Source organism: Spermophilus citellus (assembly GCF_964194105.1).
Source record: "Spermophilus citellus genome assembly, chromosome: 15".
NCBI lineage: Eukaryota > Metazoa > Chordata > Mammalia > Rodentia > Sciuridae > Spermophilus > Spermophilus citellus.
Genome location: NC_138195.1, coordinates 62,776,226 through 62,798,525, shown reverse-complemented (window position 1 = coordinate 62,798,525; position 22,300 = coordinate 62,776,226). Strand labels below are relative to the sequence as shown.

Genomic DNA, 22,300 nt, shown 5'->3' with positions numbered 1-22,300 from the left:
TAAGACAAAAAGTAAGTTCTTCCTCTTTATCACGCATCCCCTGACAGCTATGCCCTTTCCTCAAAGATCGTCAACTTAAGGTTTTTGTTGTTTTATTACTTTTTTTTTTCTTTTTTTGGTATCAGGGTTTGAACTCAGGGATACTTGACCACTGAGCCACATCCCGAGCCCTATTTTGTATTTTATTTAGAGACAGGGTCTCACTGAGTTGCTTAGCACCTTGGTTTTGAACTCTCAATTCTTCCTTTGTCAGCCTTCCAAGCCTCTGGGGATTACAGGCGTGGGCCACCATGCCTGGCTTGTTGTTTTACTTCTAAAAGTAGAATTTTGTTAATATGCTTATGTGTGTTTGTTCAAAACATTTAAAAATGAGATTATACTACAATTTTCGGTTTTCACTTAATAGCACATGTAGATTGATTCTGTGGGTATGTGTGTGTGTGTGTATAGGTTTGTAAACTTTATAAGTAAAACCCTTTATAAAAGAATAATGTAGGTAAAAATATAAAAGTAACTCATTTAGGTGGCTATATAATTTTATCAACAGTTAAAAGTTGTTGAGTTACTTTGGCACATTATGATATAAAATCTTACAGATCTTGGAGGAGAGTTTTGATCATCTTACCCGAGAGCCTTATTTTATGGAGTAGTTAAGTTTGTGCAATTATTTTGTTGTCATGATTGGTAAAGCTGGGGTTAGAAGCAAGTGCCCTGATCCCTCAACTAGGATTCTTTTCATCATTTTATAGTATTTTCCCCCAAATCAAATACTTATTAAACTTTAACATTTGACTTTTAACAGTGAGTTTGGACTGTATTTATAAGGTAAATGTTATACCTTATACTCTGCCAGTATTGGGAATCATAGTTTTATTTCCAAATAAAACTAAATTTTCTATTACTGTTTCTAATACATATTTTAAGTTTATTACAAGATAATATTTGTGAATTAGTATTAATATTATGACTGAGAATATTTGAATGTTTAAATTTTTATACCATGAAAAGGTAGATATGGGTGAAGTGTAATCAATTAGTATTGTTTAGCAACTTTAGAATTTACATAGGCACTGATAGGATTTAATTGAGTGTTTCATGTTTATCAGATGCCTTTTTTTTTTTAAAGAGAGAGTGAGAGAGGAGAGAGAGAGAGAGAGAGAAAGAGAGAGAGAGAGAATTTTTTAATATTTATTATTTTTTAGTTCTCGGCGGACACAACATCTTTGTTGGTCTGTGGTGCTGAGGATCGAACCCGGGCCGCACGCATGCCAGGCGAGCGTGCTACCGCTTAAGCTACATCCCCAGCCCTATCAGATGCCTTTTTTTGTTTGTTTTTATTAACAGGTTTTCCTCCTTTATAAGCCCCTAGACTTTTCAGGAAACATAAGGTCTTAAATACTATTTGCTTTGTATTATGATTAATTAAACTGTTTCAATGTCTTTTTTTATAGAATCTTTAGATGACTTAACTAATCTTGTGGTAAAGTTATTTTCTGAAGTAGAGAATAAAAATGTCCCATTGCCAGAATTTCCTGAGCACCCTTTCCAAGAAGAACATCTTAAAGTAAGTCCATGTATTATTGGTATTTTTTTTAAATTTGTGAACATATATATCTAGTTTACAAGAAAACAGAGGTTTCATTACTTAATGTAGTTTTTTAAAAAAAATATTTATTTTCTAGTTGTAGTTGGACACAATATCTTTATTATATATATTTATTTTTATGTGGTGCTGAGGATCGAACCCAGGGCCTCACACATGCTAGACAAATGCTCTACTGCTGAGCCACAACCCTAGCCTCTTACGTAGGTTTTTTTTTTTCCATATTTTTTTAGTTGTAGTTGGACACAATACCTTTATTTTTATTTGTTTTTATTTTTCGTAGTGCTGAGGATCAAACCCAGCACCTCGCATGTGCTAGGCGAGCACTCTACCACTGAGCCACAGCCTCAGCCCCTTAATTTAGTTTTTAATATTTGTCAGGTTAGCTGAGTGTGGTGGTGACACATGCCTATATTCCCATCAGCTCAGGAGGCCAAGGCAGGACGATTGTAAGTTCAAAGCCTGCCTCATCAATTTAGCAAGGCTCTAAGCAGCTTAATGAGACCCTGTCTCAAAAAAAAATTTTTTTAAAGGGCTGGGGATGTGGCTTAATGGATAAGTACCCCTGGGTTCAGTACCTGGCACCTGTTCCCACCTCCCCAGAAAAATATATATTTGTCAGAATAATCAAATCAATTTTATATTTATTAGGAGTGTGTATCACCATAAAAATACCAATATTTTCTGATCTCTGCATGCTAAAAGCAGTTTTGATGTCTGTAGCCTTAGCAAGGCTATGAACGTATTATATACTACCAGGAGGCAAGCATCCCAAACTATCTAGCTTTAAGGTCCTGGGGTTCTGGGACAGCTTACCCACTATAATGAAATTCTGCTGAGAACCTGATTCATTTATTTCTTAGTGACCAATTCTTTGTGGTCTGGCAATCAGTTTTGCTCCTAAATTTGGGATTCTTCCATGAAAATCAATATTCTTCATAACTTGTAAATATTTTATTCAGTAGGAATTGAATATAGTGCATCTTTTGTGATTCTTTTGTTTTTTGTTTTTTCCCCAGCAACTTTATAAAATAGTGCCCATTAAGGATATTAGGAATCTTTATGTAACATTTCCCATACCTGACCTTCAGAAATACTATAAATCAAATCCTGGTCATTATCTTGGTCATCTGATTGGGCATGAAGGTCCTGGAAGTCTGTTATCAGAACTTAAATCAAAGGGTAAGTATCTTGGGTGGCACTTTCTGAGTGAAAGTGATTGTTAATGTGCTTTGTTTTTTAGTTTGGGGACTTTTTTTTCATAATTTTATTTTACTTTTAGTATTGAACCATGAAGATTAGAAATTTCAAAAGATACCATCTAGCATGTTTTTTATTTTTGTTTTTGTTTTGTGGTGCTGGGGATCAAACCCATAATCTCATGTGTGCTTGCTAGTCAAGTGTTCTTGCTCTGAAGTATACCCCCAGCCATGTTTTGAATAAGAAAAAGGTTAAAAATAACAGCCTAGGATATTCTTTACCATCTTGGTGAAATGTCAGTACATAATATTTATTTGCCTACTGTAATCCATCAAATCAGAAGGGTGTAAAATCTAGATAATAGATGATCTCCAGGGACCCTCCCATCTCACACGATTTTCTTTCACTTAACATTTAAAGCACACTAGTCATAATTTCTTTCTTTTTTTTTTTTAAAGAGAGAGTGAGAGAGGGAGAGAGAGAGAAGAGAGAGCGAGAATTTTAATATTTATTTTTTAGTTATCGGCGGACACAACATCTTTCTTTGTATGTGGTGCTGAGGATCGAACCTGGGCCGCACGCATGCCAGGCGAGCGTGCTACCACTTGAGCCACATCCCCAGCCCAGTCATAATTTCTTAATTGGAAATTAATTTGAAGAATCTTTAGGAAGGCTTCTATCCCATAAAACCCTTAATCCCTTTTCTAAACTGATTTTTTGCCCCCTGCAATAGGTTCCCTAATCTCTTGGAACATAGACTATAAATTGAAATTTTAAAAAATATTTTGCCTTGAAAGAAACCACAAATGAATTCATATTAATTTTCTTTGAATGTTGCAGGCTGGGTAAATACCCTGGTTGGTGGACAGAAGGAAGGAGCTCGAGGTTTTATGTTTTTTATCATTAATGTGGACTTAACTGAGGAAGGATTACGTAAGTGTTGGTTGACCTTGGTTTTGAATGAAAATTGAATTTTTATGATTTTTCTTTATTTCTTTATACTGTGGATCTGTTTTATGTGGAAAAGTTATAAACACTTTAATTCATACAACTTATTCATGTATTTTTCACGTGTTTCTTGGCATTTGTTTTCTGAATGAGTTTTCCCCCTTAACAATTGATCATTATGTTGCACTTGTAAAATGTGTACTTGGCTTTTCATTTGCTCATTTCCTACCCCAAAACCCTTCTGTCGAATATCCCTGAGCCCAGAGGGCCATGTGTGGGTCACCTAAAAACAGTCAGGGAGGTGAGGACTCTGTTTTCTAAGAGGAACCATCTTTCACTTACCTGACTTTCCCTTAGAAGTGAGCTCACTGCTTTGAAGGATTCAAGGACTGAATGGTTTTTAAGTGTGCCCCTTTTTTCCAGTACATGTTGAAGATATAATTTTGCACATGTTTCAATACATTCAGAAGTTACGTGCAGAAGGACCTCAAGAATGGGTTTTCCAAGAGTGCAAGGTACTTTTGTTTCACCAAAATTTTTCTTAAGGAATCTATTTTTCAAAAACAAATATGTGAATTAATTTAAATTTAAGGCCCATTTAAAGTTTTTTTTCCTCATTAAAGTCTAAAATTTTGCAATGCATTGTAGTATTAGTTAAGACTTAGTTGCACTAGTCTGATTTGCTACATGGGCACAATTAAGGGTAAGGCATTATGTGGCCTTCTTTAGGAGGAAAAAGGAAAGAAAATGGATTGCTTTTCTATCCCTTAGAAGAAAACCAACAGTTCGTTAAGCTGGTAGTTTTCAGGACTTATGTTACTCCCTGCCTGAAGCTGCATGAAGTCTGTCATTTCCAGATCTGGTAATAAAAATCTGTAGCATACTCAAAAGAAATAGTGAATTGTTTTATGTATGATTGTGTTCTTAAAAGTGATTTTATTATTGTATGTATGGAAAAACCTAGCTATTCTTTTTTTACATTTATTTTACATTAAACAAAAGATGTTTTCTTTTGAAAGTTTTTTTTTTTAATACATGTATACTTTGTATTTAGGCCTATTAAGGTTTGAAAACATATTTTAGGTTGAGAAACATCCTCTCTAGGTAAAAGTATAAAAAGTTTTAATCTGGTTGTGGTTCTTTCACCAGGTCACCAAAATCATCATCTATGAAATAGTTGTATCGAGCAAGGTTCTTTTGCAGTTTCTCTAATTCTTTGAGTAATAGTTCTAAAAATTGAAGCTATAGAATTATATCTATTTTACCTATTGTTCACCTATTTTACTTTGATTTTAAGTCTAAATTGATGGGTTGAGTTTGATACACATTAAGAAGTTTTCTTTCCATATTCTATGCATTTCTAAATTAAGCATAGCTATTTTTTCAGAAAGTGTGATAAAGTTAAATGCTGAGTAGAAAGTTTATGGTTCAACTGAAACACAAAAAGTATCTAAATAATAGTTGACTTTTATTCACTTTCTATTTTAGGACTTGAATGCTGTTGCTTTTAGGTTTAAAGATAAAGAGAGGCCACGAGGCTATACATCTAAAATTGCAGGAATATTGCATGTAAGTTTTTTGTTATTTTCCTTTTTATATTAGTGTATACAATATCTCAAATAGTGCATAGAACTTTAGACATAATAGCAATGAGGCAAACTAATGACCAGATATGTTTCAATTCTTAATTTTTATTATCCTAAAAATTACCATCTATAATATTTTCATTACATAGATATTTTGTTTATTGGCTTAATTTTTTCCATATTTTTATTGGTGTGTTGTGATTATACGTAATAGTAGGATTCACTGTAATATATTCATACATACACATGACATGACAATATAATTTAGTCAATATTAATTCCTTGTATTTCCCTAATATATTTCACTTCTATATATGTCAAGTGTTACCTCTGTGAAAACTTTAGATCATCTACTTTCTTCCATTTCCTTTGTTACCACTCTAGTCTAAGCTACCATAGTTTTTTCTTACCTGGACTGCCATTGGCTCTTACCTGGAGCCTTGTTCACCATCTTGTTCCCCACTGTGGGTTTTTTCCTATAACCTTGGTGATCTTTCCAAAACTAAAATCAGATTGTTTCCCTCCTCTATTTAAAGTCCTCTAATAATTTTCCATCAGAATTGACATAAAATTCAAAATTTTCTTTGGCCTGTAAGATGGTCTGGCCAATATAACTGGAGTGAATGGGAACAGGACAGGTGGGCCGGAGAGTGGTACAGAATGTGGCCACACGGGGCATGTGTAAAGCCCTGGGTTTGATCCTCAGCACCACATATAAACAAATAAATAAAGGTCCATTAACAACTAAAAAAAATATTTTTAAAAATATTGTATCAATATATTTAAACTGTATCAGCATTTCACTATCAAATTTTCTTCATTACCAAGTACTGTACTCACATTTTTCCTTAAAAGAAATGTGATTTTGCTATCTACACTGAGAGTATATTTGGAGATCAAAAGTATATTGGAGCTGGGCTTGATGGTATATACCTGTAATCCCCATAACTTGGGAGAGTGAAGCAGGAGGATCTTGAGTTTAAAGCCATCCTCAGTAACTTCGCAAGTCCCTAAGCAACTTAGCAAGACCCTGTATCTAAATAAAATATTAAAAAGGGCTGGGTATGTAGCTCAGTGGTTAAGCACCTCTGGGTTCAATCCCCAGTACCAAAAAATAAAAAATAAAAAAAAAAGTGTATTTGGCAGAATCATCACACAGTATGAGCCTACTTAAAGATGTGTTAGGTAGAATTTGTATGTAGCTTAGTGGTAGAGCATTTGCCTAACATGCTCAGGGCCCTGGGTTTGATCCCCAGCACTGCAAAGGAGTGAAAAAAAAAGTGAAGGAAAAGGATTGAAGAATACAGATTTTTTTCCAGTACAGTAAAATTTAACTTAAGAAAGGGATGTGGGGGGTGAAATAATGGATTTAATATACTAGAGATCTGTTTGCTTTAATAAATGAAGCTCTATGGTAGCTTTACAAATTTTTATTTATTTACATTTTCCTTTTTCAAAGTATTATCCCCTAGAAGAAGTACTCACAGCTGAATATTTACTGGAAGAATTTAGACCTGACTTAATAGAGATGGTTCTTGATAAGCTCAGACCAGAAAATGTCCGGTGAGTCACCTACAGATTTTACTATTACATTAAAAATTTTCAATAATGATTAGAATCTGAAAATTTGAAATGGTGAATGAAATATTTTCAAACTTTTTATCAAGCATGATTACAGAAGTTGTTGAGAATAGCATAATGAACCAACACCAAGATTCAGCAATTACATGGCCTATCTTTTTGTCTGTTTTCACCCTTTTTTATTCATCATCCTGATTTCCTAGATTATTTTGAGGAAATATTTCTAAAAGTTGAAGTAAAAAGCAATCATAAATGTATCATAATGAGTGAAATATAATAAATTTTCTTAGCTTGTCTTTTTTATTTAAGTGACCGAAGTATTAGCTCACCTGTATTATATGGCTTTTATAAGTAAGTGAGGGCACCTTTTTCTTTTCTTTTTTTGGGGGGTACCTGGGATTGAACCCAAGAGTGCCTAACCACTGGGCCACATCCCCAGCCCTTTTTTACATTTTATTTAAAAACAGGGTTTTGCTAAGTTGTTGAGGATGGCTTTAAACTCAAGATCCTCCTGCTTCAATCTCCCAAACTGCTGGGATTACAGGTATGCACCACCACACCCAGGTGGCACCTGTTTTTTTTCAAGGTAAAGTAAGGATTACAATCCCAGAATCCTTCTGACTAGTGAATAACCAGGAAATCAAAAATTCAAGGTTTTATATTAGCAGCATTTTTGCTATAGAGAGATTATTATTCCCAAAAGAGCTTGTGGGCTACCACATATTTCTGCCTTAAAATTGAATTTCATGTATACAGTCTAAAGTTAAGTGATGGATATGACATAGAGGAAAACAAACCAAATTCAAACTCAGTTTCTCCTATACTTCCACTCAATATACACTTCTGACACCAGGTATGTGGGAGTCTTACGCTCACCCACCAAGCAAAGAGTGCTACAGCAGTAGACACCAGCAATATAGCGCAGATCTGACATGACCTGAAGCTGGATTTAGTTAAATACTTTATTTAATAGTAGAGTATTTCAGTAAGTACAGATAATTATTAAACTTAGAATTTTTAATTTGTAATAAGATTTCTTGATTTCCTAGTTTAAAAAATACAGTAAGCATCAAAATTTACAAATCTTCTTCAGTGAACCAGGCACACATCTGTAATCCCAGTGATTTAGGAGGCTGAGACAGGAGGATCACAAGTTCTGGGCCAGCCTGGACAACCTAGTGAAACTGAGTCAAATAAAAGCAAAAAGGTTTGGGCATATAGTTCAGTGGTAGAACTTCCCTGGGTTCAATCCACAGTCCACTGCCAAAAAAAAAAAAAAAAAACCAAAAAATTCCTTAATGATAATAACTGATGATTGTATAGAAATTAAATCTCTTATTTCACGTACCCAGTAACAATAAGTTATAGCAGGTCTCACAGTCATTCTTGTTGCCAGTATTTTAATTACATATTTGTTGCCTAATCCTTAATTAATCAAGACTTGATTACAGTATGGAAAATCCTATTGAAGAACTAGTAAAAGTTACTGAAAGATAAGGATAATAAAAAGATAAAGCTAATCTTTTTTTGTTTTTTTTCCTTCTACTGGGATTAAAACCAGAGGCAGTATACTACCGAGCTACATCCCTAGCCCTGATAGTCTCACTAAGTTGCTCAGGCTGGCCTTGAACTTGTGATCCTCCTGCCTCAGCCTTCCAAACTACTGGGATTATAGGTGTGTGTCACTGGCCAATTATTAGTTCTTTAACCCTCAGCTACTTTTCCTCCTTCTCTTCATTAATACCCAAACTTTTCTCACCTTTGTAATGGACATTTGGTTCAGCCACCAGGCTGGTCCAGACTGCTGACAGCAATACTGGTAATAGCAAGTGCCTCCCCTTGGTCCTCTTCCAGATAGGACAGAGTTACATAGGTGCAGAATCAGTGGGCTATGCTGATCACTAGACAAATTGATGGCATTTACTTTTAGTGCTGACTTAATTCTTAACATAGTAAAGACATAATTCTTCCTCATTAGGCCTTTAGGAATTCTGACATAGAGATTTAATGGTATAATAAACAGTTTCTTGCATTCCTGTTTCTAGCATTTGGGGTTATAGCCCTGGTCCTACAACCACTGTATTAGATGGAAGTGGGGGAACAGAGTATGTGGGGAAGGAAAAAAAAGTCATTATACCAAGAATTGTATGGTCATACCAACCCTTCACCAGCCCCTCTTCTCAGATCTAATAAAATGGAGAAATATCTAGTAGTGGAGACACTTCTTTAGTATACCACTCATGTTGAGGGTGTATACACACTCATAAAGGCACATAAGCCAACCCTTAAGGCCTGTATCACCTCCTATTTTAGACAACCAACCTTTCAGTTGTCTGTTATATTTTTTTTTATTAAACTATTTCTCTGTAAAGGAAATTTTTTTTTGTTCATAGTTGGACATCACAGTCTGCACAGTGTGTTTCTTAGTCTGAGAAAATGAAGTTCTGCCATCCAAGTTCTTCTCCCATTCTGGTTCTTCTGAGGCATTGCATGTTCCATCAGATAATTGAAGCACAGTCCAGAGTTAGTGTTTATTCTAGTAAGACCCATTTTTAGCCTTCTCCCTGCCTCCAGGGCTATCCGCACCATTCTCACTTGCCAGCTATGTTCAGGGGCTTCCCACCAGAGAATCTGCCACACAGCCATTGGCAATCTCTCTTTTGCTGGCAGGCAGTATAGTTTCTTTTTCGGAATTTTGTTCTACAAAGTGTGCCCGAGGAACATGTGTAGATTCAGTCCATCTCTGAATTGCTTTAGTATCCCATGTCCATTTATTTCATGGGCCCAGATGGTCATCCTAGGTGACACTTGGAAATATCTGCTTGTCATTTCCAGTTGCTTTCTGAACCTGGAAAGGAATTTTTCTGATGGACATCAGAATGCCCTACTTTAATGAGCCCCTCAAGTTTCTACCCGGCCAAAGCCATACAACATCCCTTTAATAGGCCAGGTTTCCATTACCTTCCTGTGTGAGCATATAGTCCAGGTCTTTGGCCATTGTAAAAAAGCCAGTTTAAAAAAAAAAAAAAACACAGGGGCTTTTACCACTGTTTAGTCCTTCAGCATGCAGTTTAGCCCACAAAACTGATTTGTTTTTACCTTCTTTGAGTGGCATCCTTCCCCAAAAAGAATACTCTTCACAGTAGAATGAATTGGACATAACTTTCCTCTGTTCATATATGAATACACCACTAGTGAAACTCCATATCACATATATCCACAAGAATGAGATCTTAATTAGAATAAGGTATACTCCATGTATGTATAATAAGTCAAAATATATTGTCATGTACATTTAAAAAGAACAAATTTTTTAAAAAAGAAAGAATGTTCTTCATTCACCTTGAAACTAACACCTATACACTGGGCACCTCTTTGTCAGTCAATCAAGAACTGTTTCAGGACACTGTCTAAGTGTCATAGAATCCAGCTGCTTCTCACTCAGTTTCAGAGTCAGTCCTGGGCAGAAGGGGCTTCCTTCTGCCTTTGAGTGTCTCCTCCCTGTATGCTTTAGGTGACATGATTCTGTATGAATCATTTCCATTTTATTGTGGAACTTTTCTGGGGAATGCTGTGCCATCAGAATGTTTGTGGGTATTTCAGGTTTCAGGATTATTTTATGTCCTTAATTCATTGAGACAATCTCAATGTTTCATTGCAAACTACTGAATGCCTTTCAAGTGGAAATTCTTTAGTTAAAAGTCCCAGGTGTTATCCTGGAGAGGACCGTTTATTGGGTTTTATTCTGAGCCCCAGGCTTCATTCCACATAGGGCTATCAAAGAATTTGTCCATACTAGCACTTGAACTTCCTTTTTGAACTGTGTGTGGATTTGGGCCATCTTAGTTTCCACTTAGCATGTGTAATTAATATTGCTTAAAGGGGGCTTCTATTTTATAATACTTAGTAAGCAAAGTTTTCCCCAGCCAGGCATAATATCCATTCCCATAAAACATTTACGTAAAGGAGACACACTTTCTTGATATAAAGTCTATTTAAGAATTCCAACTTTTGTAATCTTATCAACCCTTACATTTTTATGTTTTAACCCCAGAAACTTTTCTTCTCCACCCCTAGATTATTTTACTCTCTCTTGCACAAAAGGCTTTGGGTCCTTGGCAAAGGATTGAGCAAAGAGACCTTGGCCCTTTCCTTAATCTTTTTTTTTTAATATTTATTTTTAAGTTTTAGGTGGACACAATATCTTTATTTTACATTTATGTGGTGCTGAGGATTGAACCCAGTTCCTAGTGCATGCTAGGTGAGCACTCTACCACTGAGCCACAACTCCAGCCCCCTTTTCTTAATCTTTATCTTAATTAATTTGCCTGACATTGCCCCAGGTAATTTCAGAATATATCTGTCATTGTAATACCTGCCTTCTTTTTTGTTGTTGTTTTTTTAATATTTATCTTTTAGTTGTAGTTGGACACAATACCTTTATTTATTTATTTATTTATTTTATGTGGTGCTGAGGATCAAACCCAGGGTTTTGCATGTGCTAGGTGAGCGCTCAACCACTGAGCCACAACCCCAGCCCATAATACCTGCATTCTGACCGAATTCCTCCAAGTTGGGATAACACAACAAACTTGTATACTGTTCTTTAACATTGGGAGACCATCAGGGGCAGTTCATCCATTCTTCAGTGGGACCATATTAAAACCTGTGTTTTGCAAGTGTGGTGGCACAGGCCTGTAATCCCAGCTGCTGGGGAGGCTGAGGCAGGAGGATCACAAGTTTAAAGCCAGCCTCAGCAATGGTGAGGTGCTAAGCAACTCAGTGAGACCCTGTTTCTAAATAAAATACAAAATAGAGCTTGGGATGTGGCTCAGTGGTTGAGTGCCCCTGAGTTCAATCCCGAGTACAAAAAGTAAAATAAAACCTGCATTTTAATCCCATCAGTCATTTTTTTCTCCCACTCTTTTTTTGTTGAGGGCACCAAGGATTAATATGGGAAGAAAGAGTTTTAAGTGTAATAATAGAACTCCGTAGATGATCTGTAATCTTATTTCCAATGACTAGTTTTGTGGTTTTGTCACCTACTAGTTATGAAATTTTGGATAGATCACGTGTTTTCTTCAATCCAGTGTTTATTAAATTACTAATGTGAAACTCAGGTTCAGAGTCCTGTAAAGGAGACTTATGAAAAGTTAACTCAATATATGTTATGAACGCTGGCTCTCACTTAATTTTCTTGAACCTGCAAAATGGGGATAATATTTTTATCTTTTGTGTTATGCAAAATTATTTACCAAAATTTAAAGGTATTATTCAAATACAAGCTATTTTATATTATATCATGCAATAAAATGCTTTTTTGCAAGGAAAAAAATTATTTATTTGGGTGCTAGAGATTAAACCCACAGCCTCTTGATACTAAATACTGAGCTACACCTCCCTTCCACCAAAAGTCATGATTTAAATCATGTCCTAGACTTAGTAATTTGACCCAGTAACTCTTTGTAGGAGTGAATTTGCTGGAGTATACATTTTACTTTTGTTTAAATTGCATGTTTCTAAATTTGATGGCAAAGTTCAAAGCCAGCCTGGACGATTTAGTGAGACCTGTCTCAAAAGAAAAACAAATTTTACCAAAGGATTGGGGATGTAGCTAAGTGGTAGAGTGCTGGCCTAGCATGTGTGAGATCCTGGGTTTGATTCTTAGCACCATCAACAAATAAACAAGGGGCTGGGGTTGTGGCTCAGTGGTAGAGCACTTGCCTAGCATGTGTGAGGCACTGGGTTCGATTCTAGTACCACATATAAAAGTAAAGGTCCATTGGCAATTTAAAAAATATTAAAAAAACCAAATAAACAAATAAACAAACTGAAGAATAAATAAAATTAATTAAAAATAATGAATAAGCCAGGCATTATTTAAAAATGAATAAATAAATAAAATTAATTCCTCCAAGAACAGGGAAATCTGTTAAATACCAAGGTGTCCAGTTCCATTTCTCCAGTCCAAAATTTGGAAAAAAATTTTACCTGTTCAAAGGGATTTGCAGTATTGTTACCCTCTTTCCTTGATCTATCATTTGGTGCCTGTTTTATCATACTAAGTCTACAAGTACACAGAGAGTACTAGGGATTGAATCTGAGGTATTTCATCATGGAGCTACATCCTCAGCCATTTTTACTGTTTTTTTTTTTTTAATTTTTATTAGAGCATTATAGTTATACACAGTAGTTGGGTTCATTTCAAAAAATCCTTACATGTATGGATTCAATTTCAGTTCACTTTTCTCACCTTTTCCCTCCATTCCTCCCCTTCCCCCTTCCACTATTCTCCTTCCTCTACTCTACTGATATTCATTTCACTCATTTATTTATTTTTTATTTTTCTTTCTACTTATACGTCAAGATAAAATTTCCTGTGGCGTATTTATGTACGAACATAACGTAATAATCTTTTTAAAAAATTTTTTTATTCTAATTTGTTATATATAACAGAATGCATTACAACTCATTACACATATAGAGCACAATTTTTCATATCTCTGGTTATATACAAAGTATATTCACACCATTCGTGTCTTTATACATGCACTTAGGGTAATGATGTCTATCTCATTTCACCATCTTTTTTACCCCCTTGCCCCTTCTCTCTCTTTTGCCCTATCTAGAGCTCGTCTAATCTTCCCATGTTCCCCTTCCCAACCCCACTCTGAATCAGCTTCCTTTCAGAGAAAACATTTGGCATTTAGTTTTTTGGGATGGGCTAACTTCACTTAGCATTATATTCTCCAACTCCATTTGTTTACATGCAAATGCCATGATTTTATTCTCTTTTATTGTTGAGTAATATTCAGTTTTATATATGTACCACATTTTCTTTATCCATTCATCTACTGAAGGGCATCTAGGTTGGTCCCACAGTTTAGCTATTGTGAATTGTGCTGCAATAAACATTGATGTGGCTGTGTCCCTGTTGTATACTGTTTTTAAGTCCTTTGAGTATAGAATGAGGAGTGGAATAACTGAGTCAAAAGGTGTTTCCATTCCCATTTACTAGTTTATTTTGAAACAGAGTCTCACTAAATTGCTGAGGCTGTCCTCAAACTTGGAATCATCCTGCCTTATCTCCTGAGTTACTGGGCTTAGAAGCATGTGCCATCACACCAGCTAGCAGGAGAGTCTTTACAACATGACTGTAAATAAAGTTCCATTTTGAGGAAAGGATTTATTCTTGGTAAATCCACTCAAGTCCTGCTAATAACTGTCTTCTTATCTTAAAATTTAATAGTCTGGCTGTTGAATGTAGGATTCCATCACAATCCAATGCCTAATCCGTGGTATTCAAACTCTTACCTTTTGGAAAATGAAAGCCTTTGCCCATCTCTAGCCTTCTTTCTTTTCTACTATCTTTCAGCATTTCTAAAAGATGATGGATAGTGATTTTCTTAGAATTTTTTAGTTGCCTAAGCATCAGAGAATATGACTTATATGCTTTGAAATGTGATATCATTTGAATCACTTGGCTTACTTATCCTGGATTTTACCTTTTTTCACTTTAGTCGTCTTTTACAGTTTAAAGACCCATGCTTCCTTAAAGACAATATAAATAAGGAGTGTAGTCCTATCAGGAGATCAGCTCATTACATTTTGCTTTAAGTCATGTATCCTATTGATTGTAGGTTTCTTTCATACAGTAACTGTATTTTTATCTTTCCCCAAATTTAAGCTGGTTAGGGCTCAATAAAAGTTGATTGAATTTTTTAAGCTTTTAGCCCAACCTTTCTTGATTTGTTCCTCCTTGACTCTTTCTTACTTTAAGAAACTTTAAAAATGGTCTTTGGCATTTTTCACGGCCTTAATTTCTTCAGCTCTAAAGCCTTCTTTTAAGTTTGATTTTAAATTTCATCAGTATTGTTGAGTTCCCCCACTTCCCCTACACACACATCTTTTTTCTTCTATTAGGTTTCTTTAACCTAATGTGAGGGATTGAGGGCGTCACTCACTGGACTAAGTGTGTGAAAGACCTTTGATCTCCAGCATTGCCTCCTCCCCAATTTTTTTTAATTTGATATGATTTTGTAGGATTCTATTAGTGGGAGGATAGAGTTTATCTAATTTGAATCTCTATTTAAAAAGTCATGAAACTGAAGCCCAGAGAGGCTAACTGACTTGCCTGATTTAGATATTTTATTTTAATATTTATTTTTTAGTTTTAGGTGGACATAATATCTTTATTTTATTTTTATGTGGTGCTGAGGATCGAACCCAGTGCCTCACCCATGCTAGGTGAATAATCTACCACTTGAGCCACAATCCTAACCCCTGATTTAGATCTTAACTGAGATTTTGGCAAGGTCTCAAGAAAGTGAGTCAGAATGTCTACCAGAATTCAAGTCTCTGATTGCCAGGCCTGTGTCCTTTCCACTTATCCTGTTTGAATTTATCACAGTTACCTATGAGACCTGTTCTCATTCGTTGGCTGTCTTCCTCTTTTCCTCTCAGGGACTTTTTGCCATTCTCTGGGAACTGCAGTTTAAATGTGCTGACTTGAAGTCAACAGTCAGCATTCATTCTAGGCTGACGTTTTCTTGTCTTACTCTTTAAATTTTTAATATGAAAAGAAATGGTCATTTTTCTGTCACCTTTCCAAGGATCATGTCAGTTCTTGCTTCCCCCATGTGTAAAAAGAGCCTGTCATCAGAACAATTTTTTAGGCTTTTAAGAGATGGTGTGTAATACAGCTGTCTTCAGTATACTTCAAGTAATGTGAGTTGCCTTTTTTTTCCCCTTTTCTCTGAATTTAAGTGTTCTTCCCTGTACTTCCACACTTTGCTTCATAGATCTTTATATGGATCTGACTTGTGTATAAGCTTATCTCTACTGTCATTCCCTTCCCCAACCTTTATTTATTTATTTTTAGTATATATATCCTTCCATTGTATATTTCAGTTTTGAAATTCTTAATAATATACAAACTTATGGTCTACAAAGTTATCTCTTTTTGTAGTCCAATATTTAATATGTGCCTAGTTTGAGGAACTATGCTTTTATTTTCCCTTCCTTCCTTCCTTCCCTCCCTCCCTCTTTCCTTCCTTCCTTCCTTCCTTCCTTCCTTCCTTCTTTCTTTCTTTCTTTCTTTCCTTCCTTCCTTCCTTCCTTCCTTCCTTCCTTCTTTCCTTCTTTCTTTCCTTCCTTCTTTCTTTCTTTCTTTCCTTCCTTCCTTCCTTCCTTCCTTCCTTCCTTCTTTCCTTCTTTCTTTCTTTCTTTCCTTCTTTCCTTCCTTCCTTCCTTCCTTCCTTCCTTCTTTCCTTCCTTCTTTCCTTCCTTCCTTCCTTCCTTCCTTCCTTCCTTCCTTCCTTCCTTCTTTCCTTCCTTCCTTCCTTCTTTCCTTCCTTCCTTCCTTCCTTCCTTCCTTCCTTCCTTTCCTTCCTTCTTTCCTTCCTTCCTTCTTTCCTTCCTTCCTTCTTTCCTTCCTTCCTTCCTTCTTTCCTTCTTTCCCTCTTTCCTTCTTTCTTTCTTTCCTTCTTTCTTTCTTTCCTTCTTTCTTTTTTTCTTTCCTTCTTTCCTTCTTTCCTTCTTTCTTTCCTTCCTTCTTTCCTTCCTTCCTTCCTTCCTTCCTTCCTTCTTTCCTTCCTTCCTTCCTTCTTCCTTCCTTCCTTCCTTCTTTCCTTCCTTCTTTCCTTCCTTCCTTCCTTCCTTCCTTCCTTCCTTCCTTCCTTCCTTCCTTCCTTCTGTCTTTCTTTTTGTCTTTCTGTCTTTCTTTCTGTCTTTCTCTCTCTCTCTCTCTTTCTTTCTTTCGAACCAGGGGCACTTTAACCACTGAGGTACATCCCTACCCTTTATTATTTTTTACTTTGAGACAGGGCCTTGCTAAATTGATCCTCCTACCCCAGCCTCCTGAGACACTGGGATTAAGGCATGCACCTCTGTGCCTAGTTGAACTGTTTTTCTACTTATTTACTTTCTTATGATATTTCAAAAGTTACCCATGTGCTTACTTTTTACTTGGTATGGAATTATCTAAATCCCTAAGAATTGTACCTGACAAATCTCTCTTCTTCTCTTTTTTTTGACCTGAGCATTACTGGATGGGCTTCAGTATTTGCTTCTCTCTGTGTCATATAGTCTTCTCCAGAGCATCAGACTTGGCAGCGTTTCCTGAACTTTTTTACTATCTCTTTGAAATGAGTTTAAAGTTTTATTTCAGAGGGCAGGTTCACTGCCAAATGAATGTGTCAATCTTTGTTAACTTGTGTTCATTTTCCTATCTATTATTCTGGTGCCGGTGGTTATCATCCAGAGAAACCAAAGCCACCCATGTAATGAACTCTTCCAAAATCTGTCATCTCATAGAAGAGAAAAATGGGAATACACATTTCAACCAGGTTCTTCTACTTCCTACATATGTTTTTTTTAAACTATTTTTTTTAATTTTAATATTTATTTTTTTTTTAGTTTTCAGCGGACACAACATCTTTCTTTGTATGTGGTGCTGAGGATTGAACCCGGGCCGCACGCATGCCAGGCGAGCGCGCTACCGCTTGAGCCACATCCCCAGCCCCCTTTTAAACCATTTTTTAAAAATATTTATTTTTTAGTTTAGTTGGACACAATACCTTTATTTATTTATTTATTTATTTTTTAAATGTGGTGCTGAGGATTGAACCTAGGTCCCCGCACGTGCAAAGTAAGTGCTCTACCGCCGAGCTGTAACCCCAGCCCCCTACATATGTTCTTTAGTGGTCTTGAGAATTAATCTACTCATTCTTTGAAAGATTCAAACAGTTGAATCTTTGAGAGATTCAGCTGTTTCTAGGGCCATCTCAGTAGGCTCTGTCATGTATTGAATGCTCTTAAGAAACAGGTCGTACCCTTCAATTGACCAGGTGAGTTCTATATATACCCCACAAAAGGTATTCTGGATCTACCAACACACATCACTTCTTTTGGAAATAATGACAGAACTGTTTCATCTGCTAAACCCTTGGATTCCTCCTATGTTTCTATGGAATATATTTCTCCTTTTTTAGCATGTTTTCTAGAACTTGTAGTGGTCACGGCAGGTAAATCAGACAAGGAACAGTAGGAGCTGCAAGATGAGTCAGCCATATTGACAACCAAGTGAGTAAGATTGCTTAGTATTTCCACCCAAAAGCAGGTGATAAGATTAAGTCCAGTCAGCCAGGTAGAACATCTTGTCTAGAATAAATAAGAAAAAAAACAAAGTAGTTCAGACAACTAGACGTTACAGCTTGGAATGTCCAAAAGGGGTCCAAGGTTTGGAACACAGAGATCGGGACTCTAAAAATGGATGTGTATTCAGTAGAGAGGTATTTTGATTGCATATACTAAGCTTTGGGCTGCGAGGCCAACATTCAGAGGCTAGAACCAACATCTAGGAGGACAGGTACAAGCAAGTACAGACATGGATCTAGTAGCAGAATTGCTTGACATGGTGGCGTACTTCTGTAATCTCAGCCACTTAGCAGGCTGAGGCAGGAGGATTGCAAGTCAAGTCCAGCCTTGGCAACTTGGCAAGACCTAGTCTCAAAATTAAAAAAAAAAAAAAAAAAAAAAAAGGGTTGGAGATGTAGCCCAGTAACAAAGTACCCTTGGGTCCAGTCCCCAGTATTTAAAAAAAAAAAAAAAAGCAGGAGTTGAGGATAAGCAGAACCAATTACAGGGGAACTGACTGCACACCAAACCATCCAAGTGAACTAGCTAGAATTTTTTGATCACACAATTCAAAATAGACTTGATCCCAGCCTTGGGTTGAGTCTGCTGATGGCTGTAATGATTCCAACTTAATTAATTAAGAGACAGCATAGGCAGAAAGAAATGTCCCTGTTGTTGTTCCCTGGGAGATCTTATAAAGTTCCTCTACTAAAGAGCTTCTTTTGCTCCTCTGTTCTTAAAATCTTCTGTTCATTTACCTTTTGACATTGTTTTACCTCGACCTTCCCTTCTTGAGTCTTTTTTTTTTTTTTTTTTTTTAATTCCCATTTGACTTCTTTTCTGGACCATTTCTGCTCTCTTAACAAAAAAGTTTTTAGCCTGATACAGTGATACACACCTGTAATCCCAGTGACTGGGGAGGCTGAGGTAGGAGAATCCCAAGTTCAAGGCCAGCTGCAGCAATTTAGTGAGACCCTGTTCCAAAATAAAAAAGAAAAAATAAAATAAAAAGGGCTGGGTATGTAGCCCAGTGGTAAAGTACCCCTAATTTTATCTCCCAGTATCCCCCACCAAAAAAAAAAAAAAAAAGCTTTTATAAACCAAAAAATAGGCAATTTTTGGTCTTGTCCCCTTCTTCTCTAGCAGCAGAAAAGACAAAGGGCATATAGTGAATATATTTGATGCTGGTCTGTGGCAAGAAAAAAAATCAAACAAACAAATTTAGCAAGTAATTATAAAGGTTCCTTTGATGTGTCTCATCTCTGGATGAGTCATCAGGTTTTCTTAGCCATTCCTCTTAATCCTGAGCCTGAGCCGCTCTTGGGAAAGAATACTGTTTTGTTTGGACTATTACCAATATGCTTGTTCTATCTTTTTCCTTTGGTACTCTTTTTAAATTAGTCAATAGCATTCCTATAAGAATATCTGCTGTAAGCACTTTTTCACACTAAAAATAATGGGCTATAACCAAAGGATAATAGCAACTATAATCAGAAACCTGACACATATTACCTGTTTAGACTAAACTTTACAGGATTTGTTGGATCTTAAGAGACCCATCACATTATTGGATGTTTACATTTCCTTGAATAAGATTCTATAAATTTGTGTATACAGTTAAATGAGTTTACAGGTTTTTTCTATTTGTTTTTTCCATGTATCTCTAGGGTTGCAATAGTTTCCAAATCTTTTGAAGGAAAAACTGATCGCACAGAAGAATGGTATGGGACCCAGTACAAACAGGAAGCTATACCAGATGAAGTCATTAAGGTAGGGTGAACACACTTATAAATAAGCCTGATATGTGAGGAACCTCAAGAACATGAGCTCCCTAGATCCACCAACTCTGGGCTCTGAAACAACTCAAGGCCTAGAGTGTGGAGATCAATGGCCTTCTGTTGTCTATACTGCCCTGAGAGGAGTAAACAAGGAGCTAGAGAGGTGGAATTTATGCTTTTGCATAAAGAAATGGCTCTCTGGTCCCTTTCTTGTGTGTCTGCCAAACAAGCTGGCCTGTAAAGTAGACTCCTAATCTCATGCAGTCAAAGAGCATGGGAGTACAGGGTACACAGAGAAGCACAGATAAGAAGAAAGATAAGAAGCAGTGAGGAAGTAGGGAACATGAAAAACAGATGCAGGGGCTCTGGAGAGCTCAGAAGTCTTGTTGGAACAGAGGGTAGGAGTAGTCTCTGGGATTCATACTGTAATTGCTTTACTTAGGAAGTGAATTATACCTCCTAATATATCATTGCTTTTTTTTTTCCATTAGGAGAATTAGGATTTATTTCAAAACAGGTGTGTTTAGATAGTATTTTATCACACTCATCATGCTAAGTGAAATAAGCCGATTCCAAAAAACCAAAGGTCGAATGGTTTCACTGATGTGTGGAAGTTAAACCACAATAAAGTGAGGGAGGAGAAGAAGAAAAGTTCAATAGGTTAGACAAAGGGGAACAAAGGAAAGGGAGAGGAATAGGTATAAGAAAGATAGTAGAATAAATCTAACATAATTTTCCAATGTACAAATATAAAAATACCTAAGTGAACCCCACCAACATGCCCACCCACAAGAATGGGGTCCTAATTAGAATAAAATGTATTCCATGCTTGTATAATTTTATCAAAATGGATTGTACTATCATGTATAACTAAGAATAACCAATAAAAAATAGAAAAAATAAAATTAAAAACAAAAAAGTCCTCTTTAATCTGGCTTTCAACCCATGTATGGGGGTAACCTAGCCAAAAGTGTGACTCTTATTTAAATGACCTATTGTCTCACAGTTGTGGAAATATATCCCCTGTACAGATTATTCTTTCCTCTTTAAAGAACTAGAATAATCATGGTCTTCATGTGGACTAGTCAACTTCTTTGTGTTTCAGTCTCAGATGATTCACGGAGTATAGGAGTAATGGGGATTGAACCCAAGGCAGGGTGTATACTAGACAAGTGCCCTACCACGGAGCTACATTCCTCTAGCCCATTCAGGTTTTTCCTTAACCTCAGCTGGTCGTTTTGAAGATGTGGAAGGGAAAGACAGATGAATACAAAAATCTTCATTTGTGCCAGAAAGACCAACTCAAGTTTCATAAAAACCCACAATAGGTCCCAGTTATAGTCTTTTTATATGTGATGGAAAAGAATGCTGTGTGACATTTATCCCGTTAATATTTGTTTGGATATTGAACAAAAGCACTGTTTTAAAAACTCTTAATCAGATTCTAATTGCTTTTGTGTGTTTGTGTGTTTTATTCATCTAGAAATGGCAAAACGCTGACCTAAATGGGAAATTTAAACTTCCAACAAAGAATGAATTTATTCCTACAAATTTTGAGATTGTATCATTAGAAAAAGAAGCAACAGCATACCCTGCTCTTATTAAGGTAATGTGCTAGAACAGTAATTAATTATTTATTTATTTAAGATGGAGTCTCACTGTGTTGTCCTGGCTTGTATTTGGTACTTAGTTGATTTGTAGAATTCACATCTTTTAGAAAATGTCACAGAAAAAAAAAATAAGAAATATAAGAAGGTTAAAAAAGATTCAAGCAAGGAAGCAAACAAAGCTACTAAACAGCATAGAATCTAGAGAATTGCTTTCTTTTTTAATATTTATTTTTTTAGTTGTAGAAGGACACAATACCTTTATTTATTTATTTTTATGTGCTGCTGAGGATCGAACCCAGAGCCTCACACACCACTGAGCCACAACCCCAGCCCAAGAATTGCTTGCTTTCTTTTTTAATAAATATTTATTATATTTTTAGGTGTAGATGGACACAACACAATGCCTTTATTTTTATGTGGTGCTGAGTATCGAACCTGGGTCCCGCCCGTGCTAGGTGAGCAATCTACCACTGAGCCATAATCCCAGCTCCAAGAATTGTTTTCTTTACAGAAAAAAACATCTGGGCTATAACCACAAGTCTGTCAAAAGGTACCAGCCTCGTTTCCATACCCTCTGAAGACCCAATAAGGAAGTAGGTTTATGTTGCATCATGAAAGTTAGAGATAAGAAAGAATTTCTGAAACATAGAAGAGAGCCTCCCCAAGAAAAGCTTTGGATTTTCTCCTCTTAAAAGTAATTCTCAGGGTGCTGGGATTGTGGCTCAGCAGTAGAGTGCTCGCCTAGCATGTGTGAGGCCCTGAGTTCGATCCTCAGCACCACATAAAAATAAAATAAAGATATTGGGTCCAACTAAAACTAAAAAGTAAAAATAAATATTTTTTTTAAATATAAATAAT

The 22,300-nt window shown here is 36.1% G+C and overlaps 1 protein-coding gene across 3 annotated transcripts in view; it reads left to right on the top strand.

The window, feature by feature from the left end:
• Nucleotides 1–22,300, top strand: part of IDE (insulin degrading enzyme) — a 94,488-nt gene that overhangs the window by 42,545 nt on the left and 29,643 nt on the right. For all 3 annotated transcript variants that reach the window (XM_081268550.1, XM_081268549.1, XM_081268551.1), the window contains 8 exons: nt 1,452–1,564; nt 2,623–2,785; nt 3,644–3,736; nt 4,175–4,266; nt 5,240–5,320; nt 6,797–6,900; nt 19,722–19,824; nt 21,316–21,438. In XM_081268550.1, the coding sequence (XP_081124676.1) occupies nt 1,452–1,564; nt 2,623–2,785; nt 3,644–3,736; nt 4,175–4,266; nt 5,240–5,320; nt 6,797–6,900; nt 19,722–19,824; nt 21,316–21,438 (872 nt within the window). The remainder of the gene's footprint in view (nt 1–1,451; nt 1,565–2,622; nt 2,786–3,643; nt 3,737–4,174; nt 4,267–5,239; nt 5,321–6,796; nt 6,901–19,721; nt 19,825–21,315; nt 21,439–22,300) is intronic.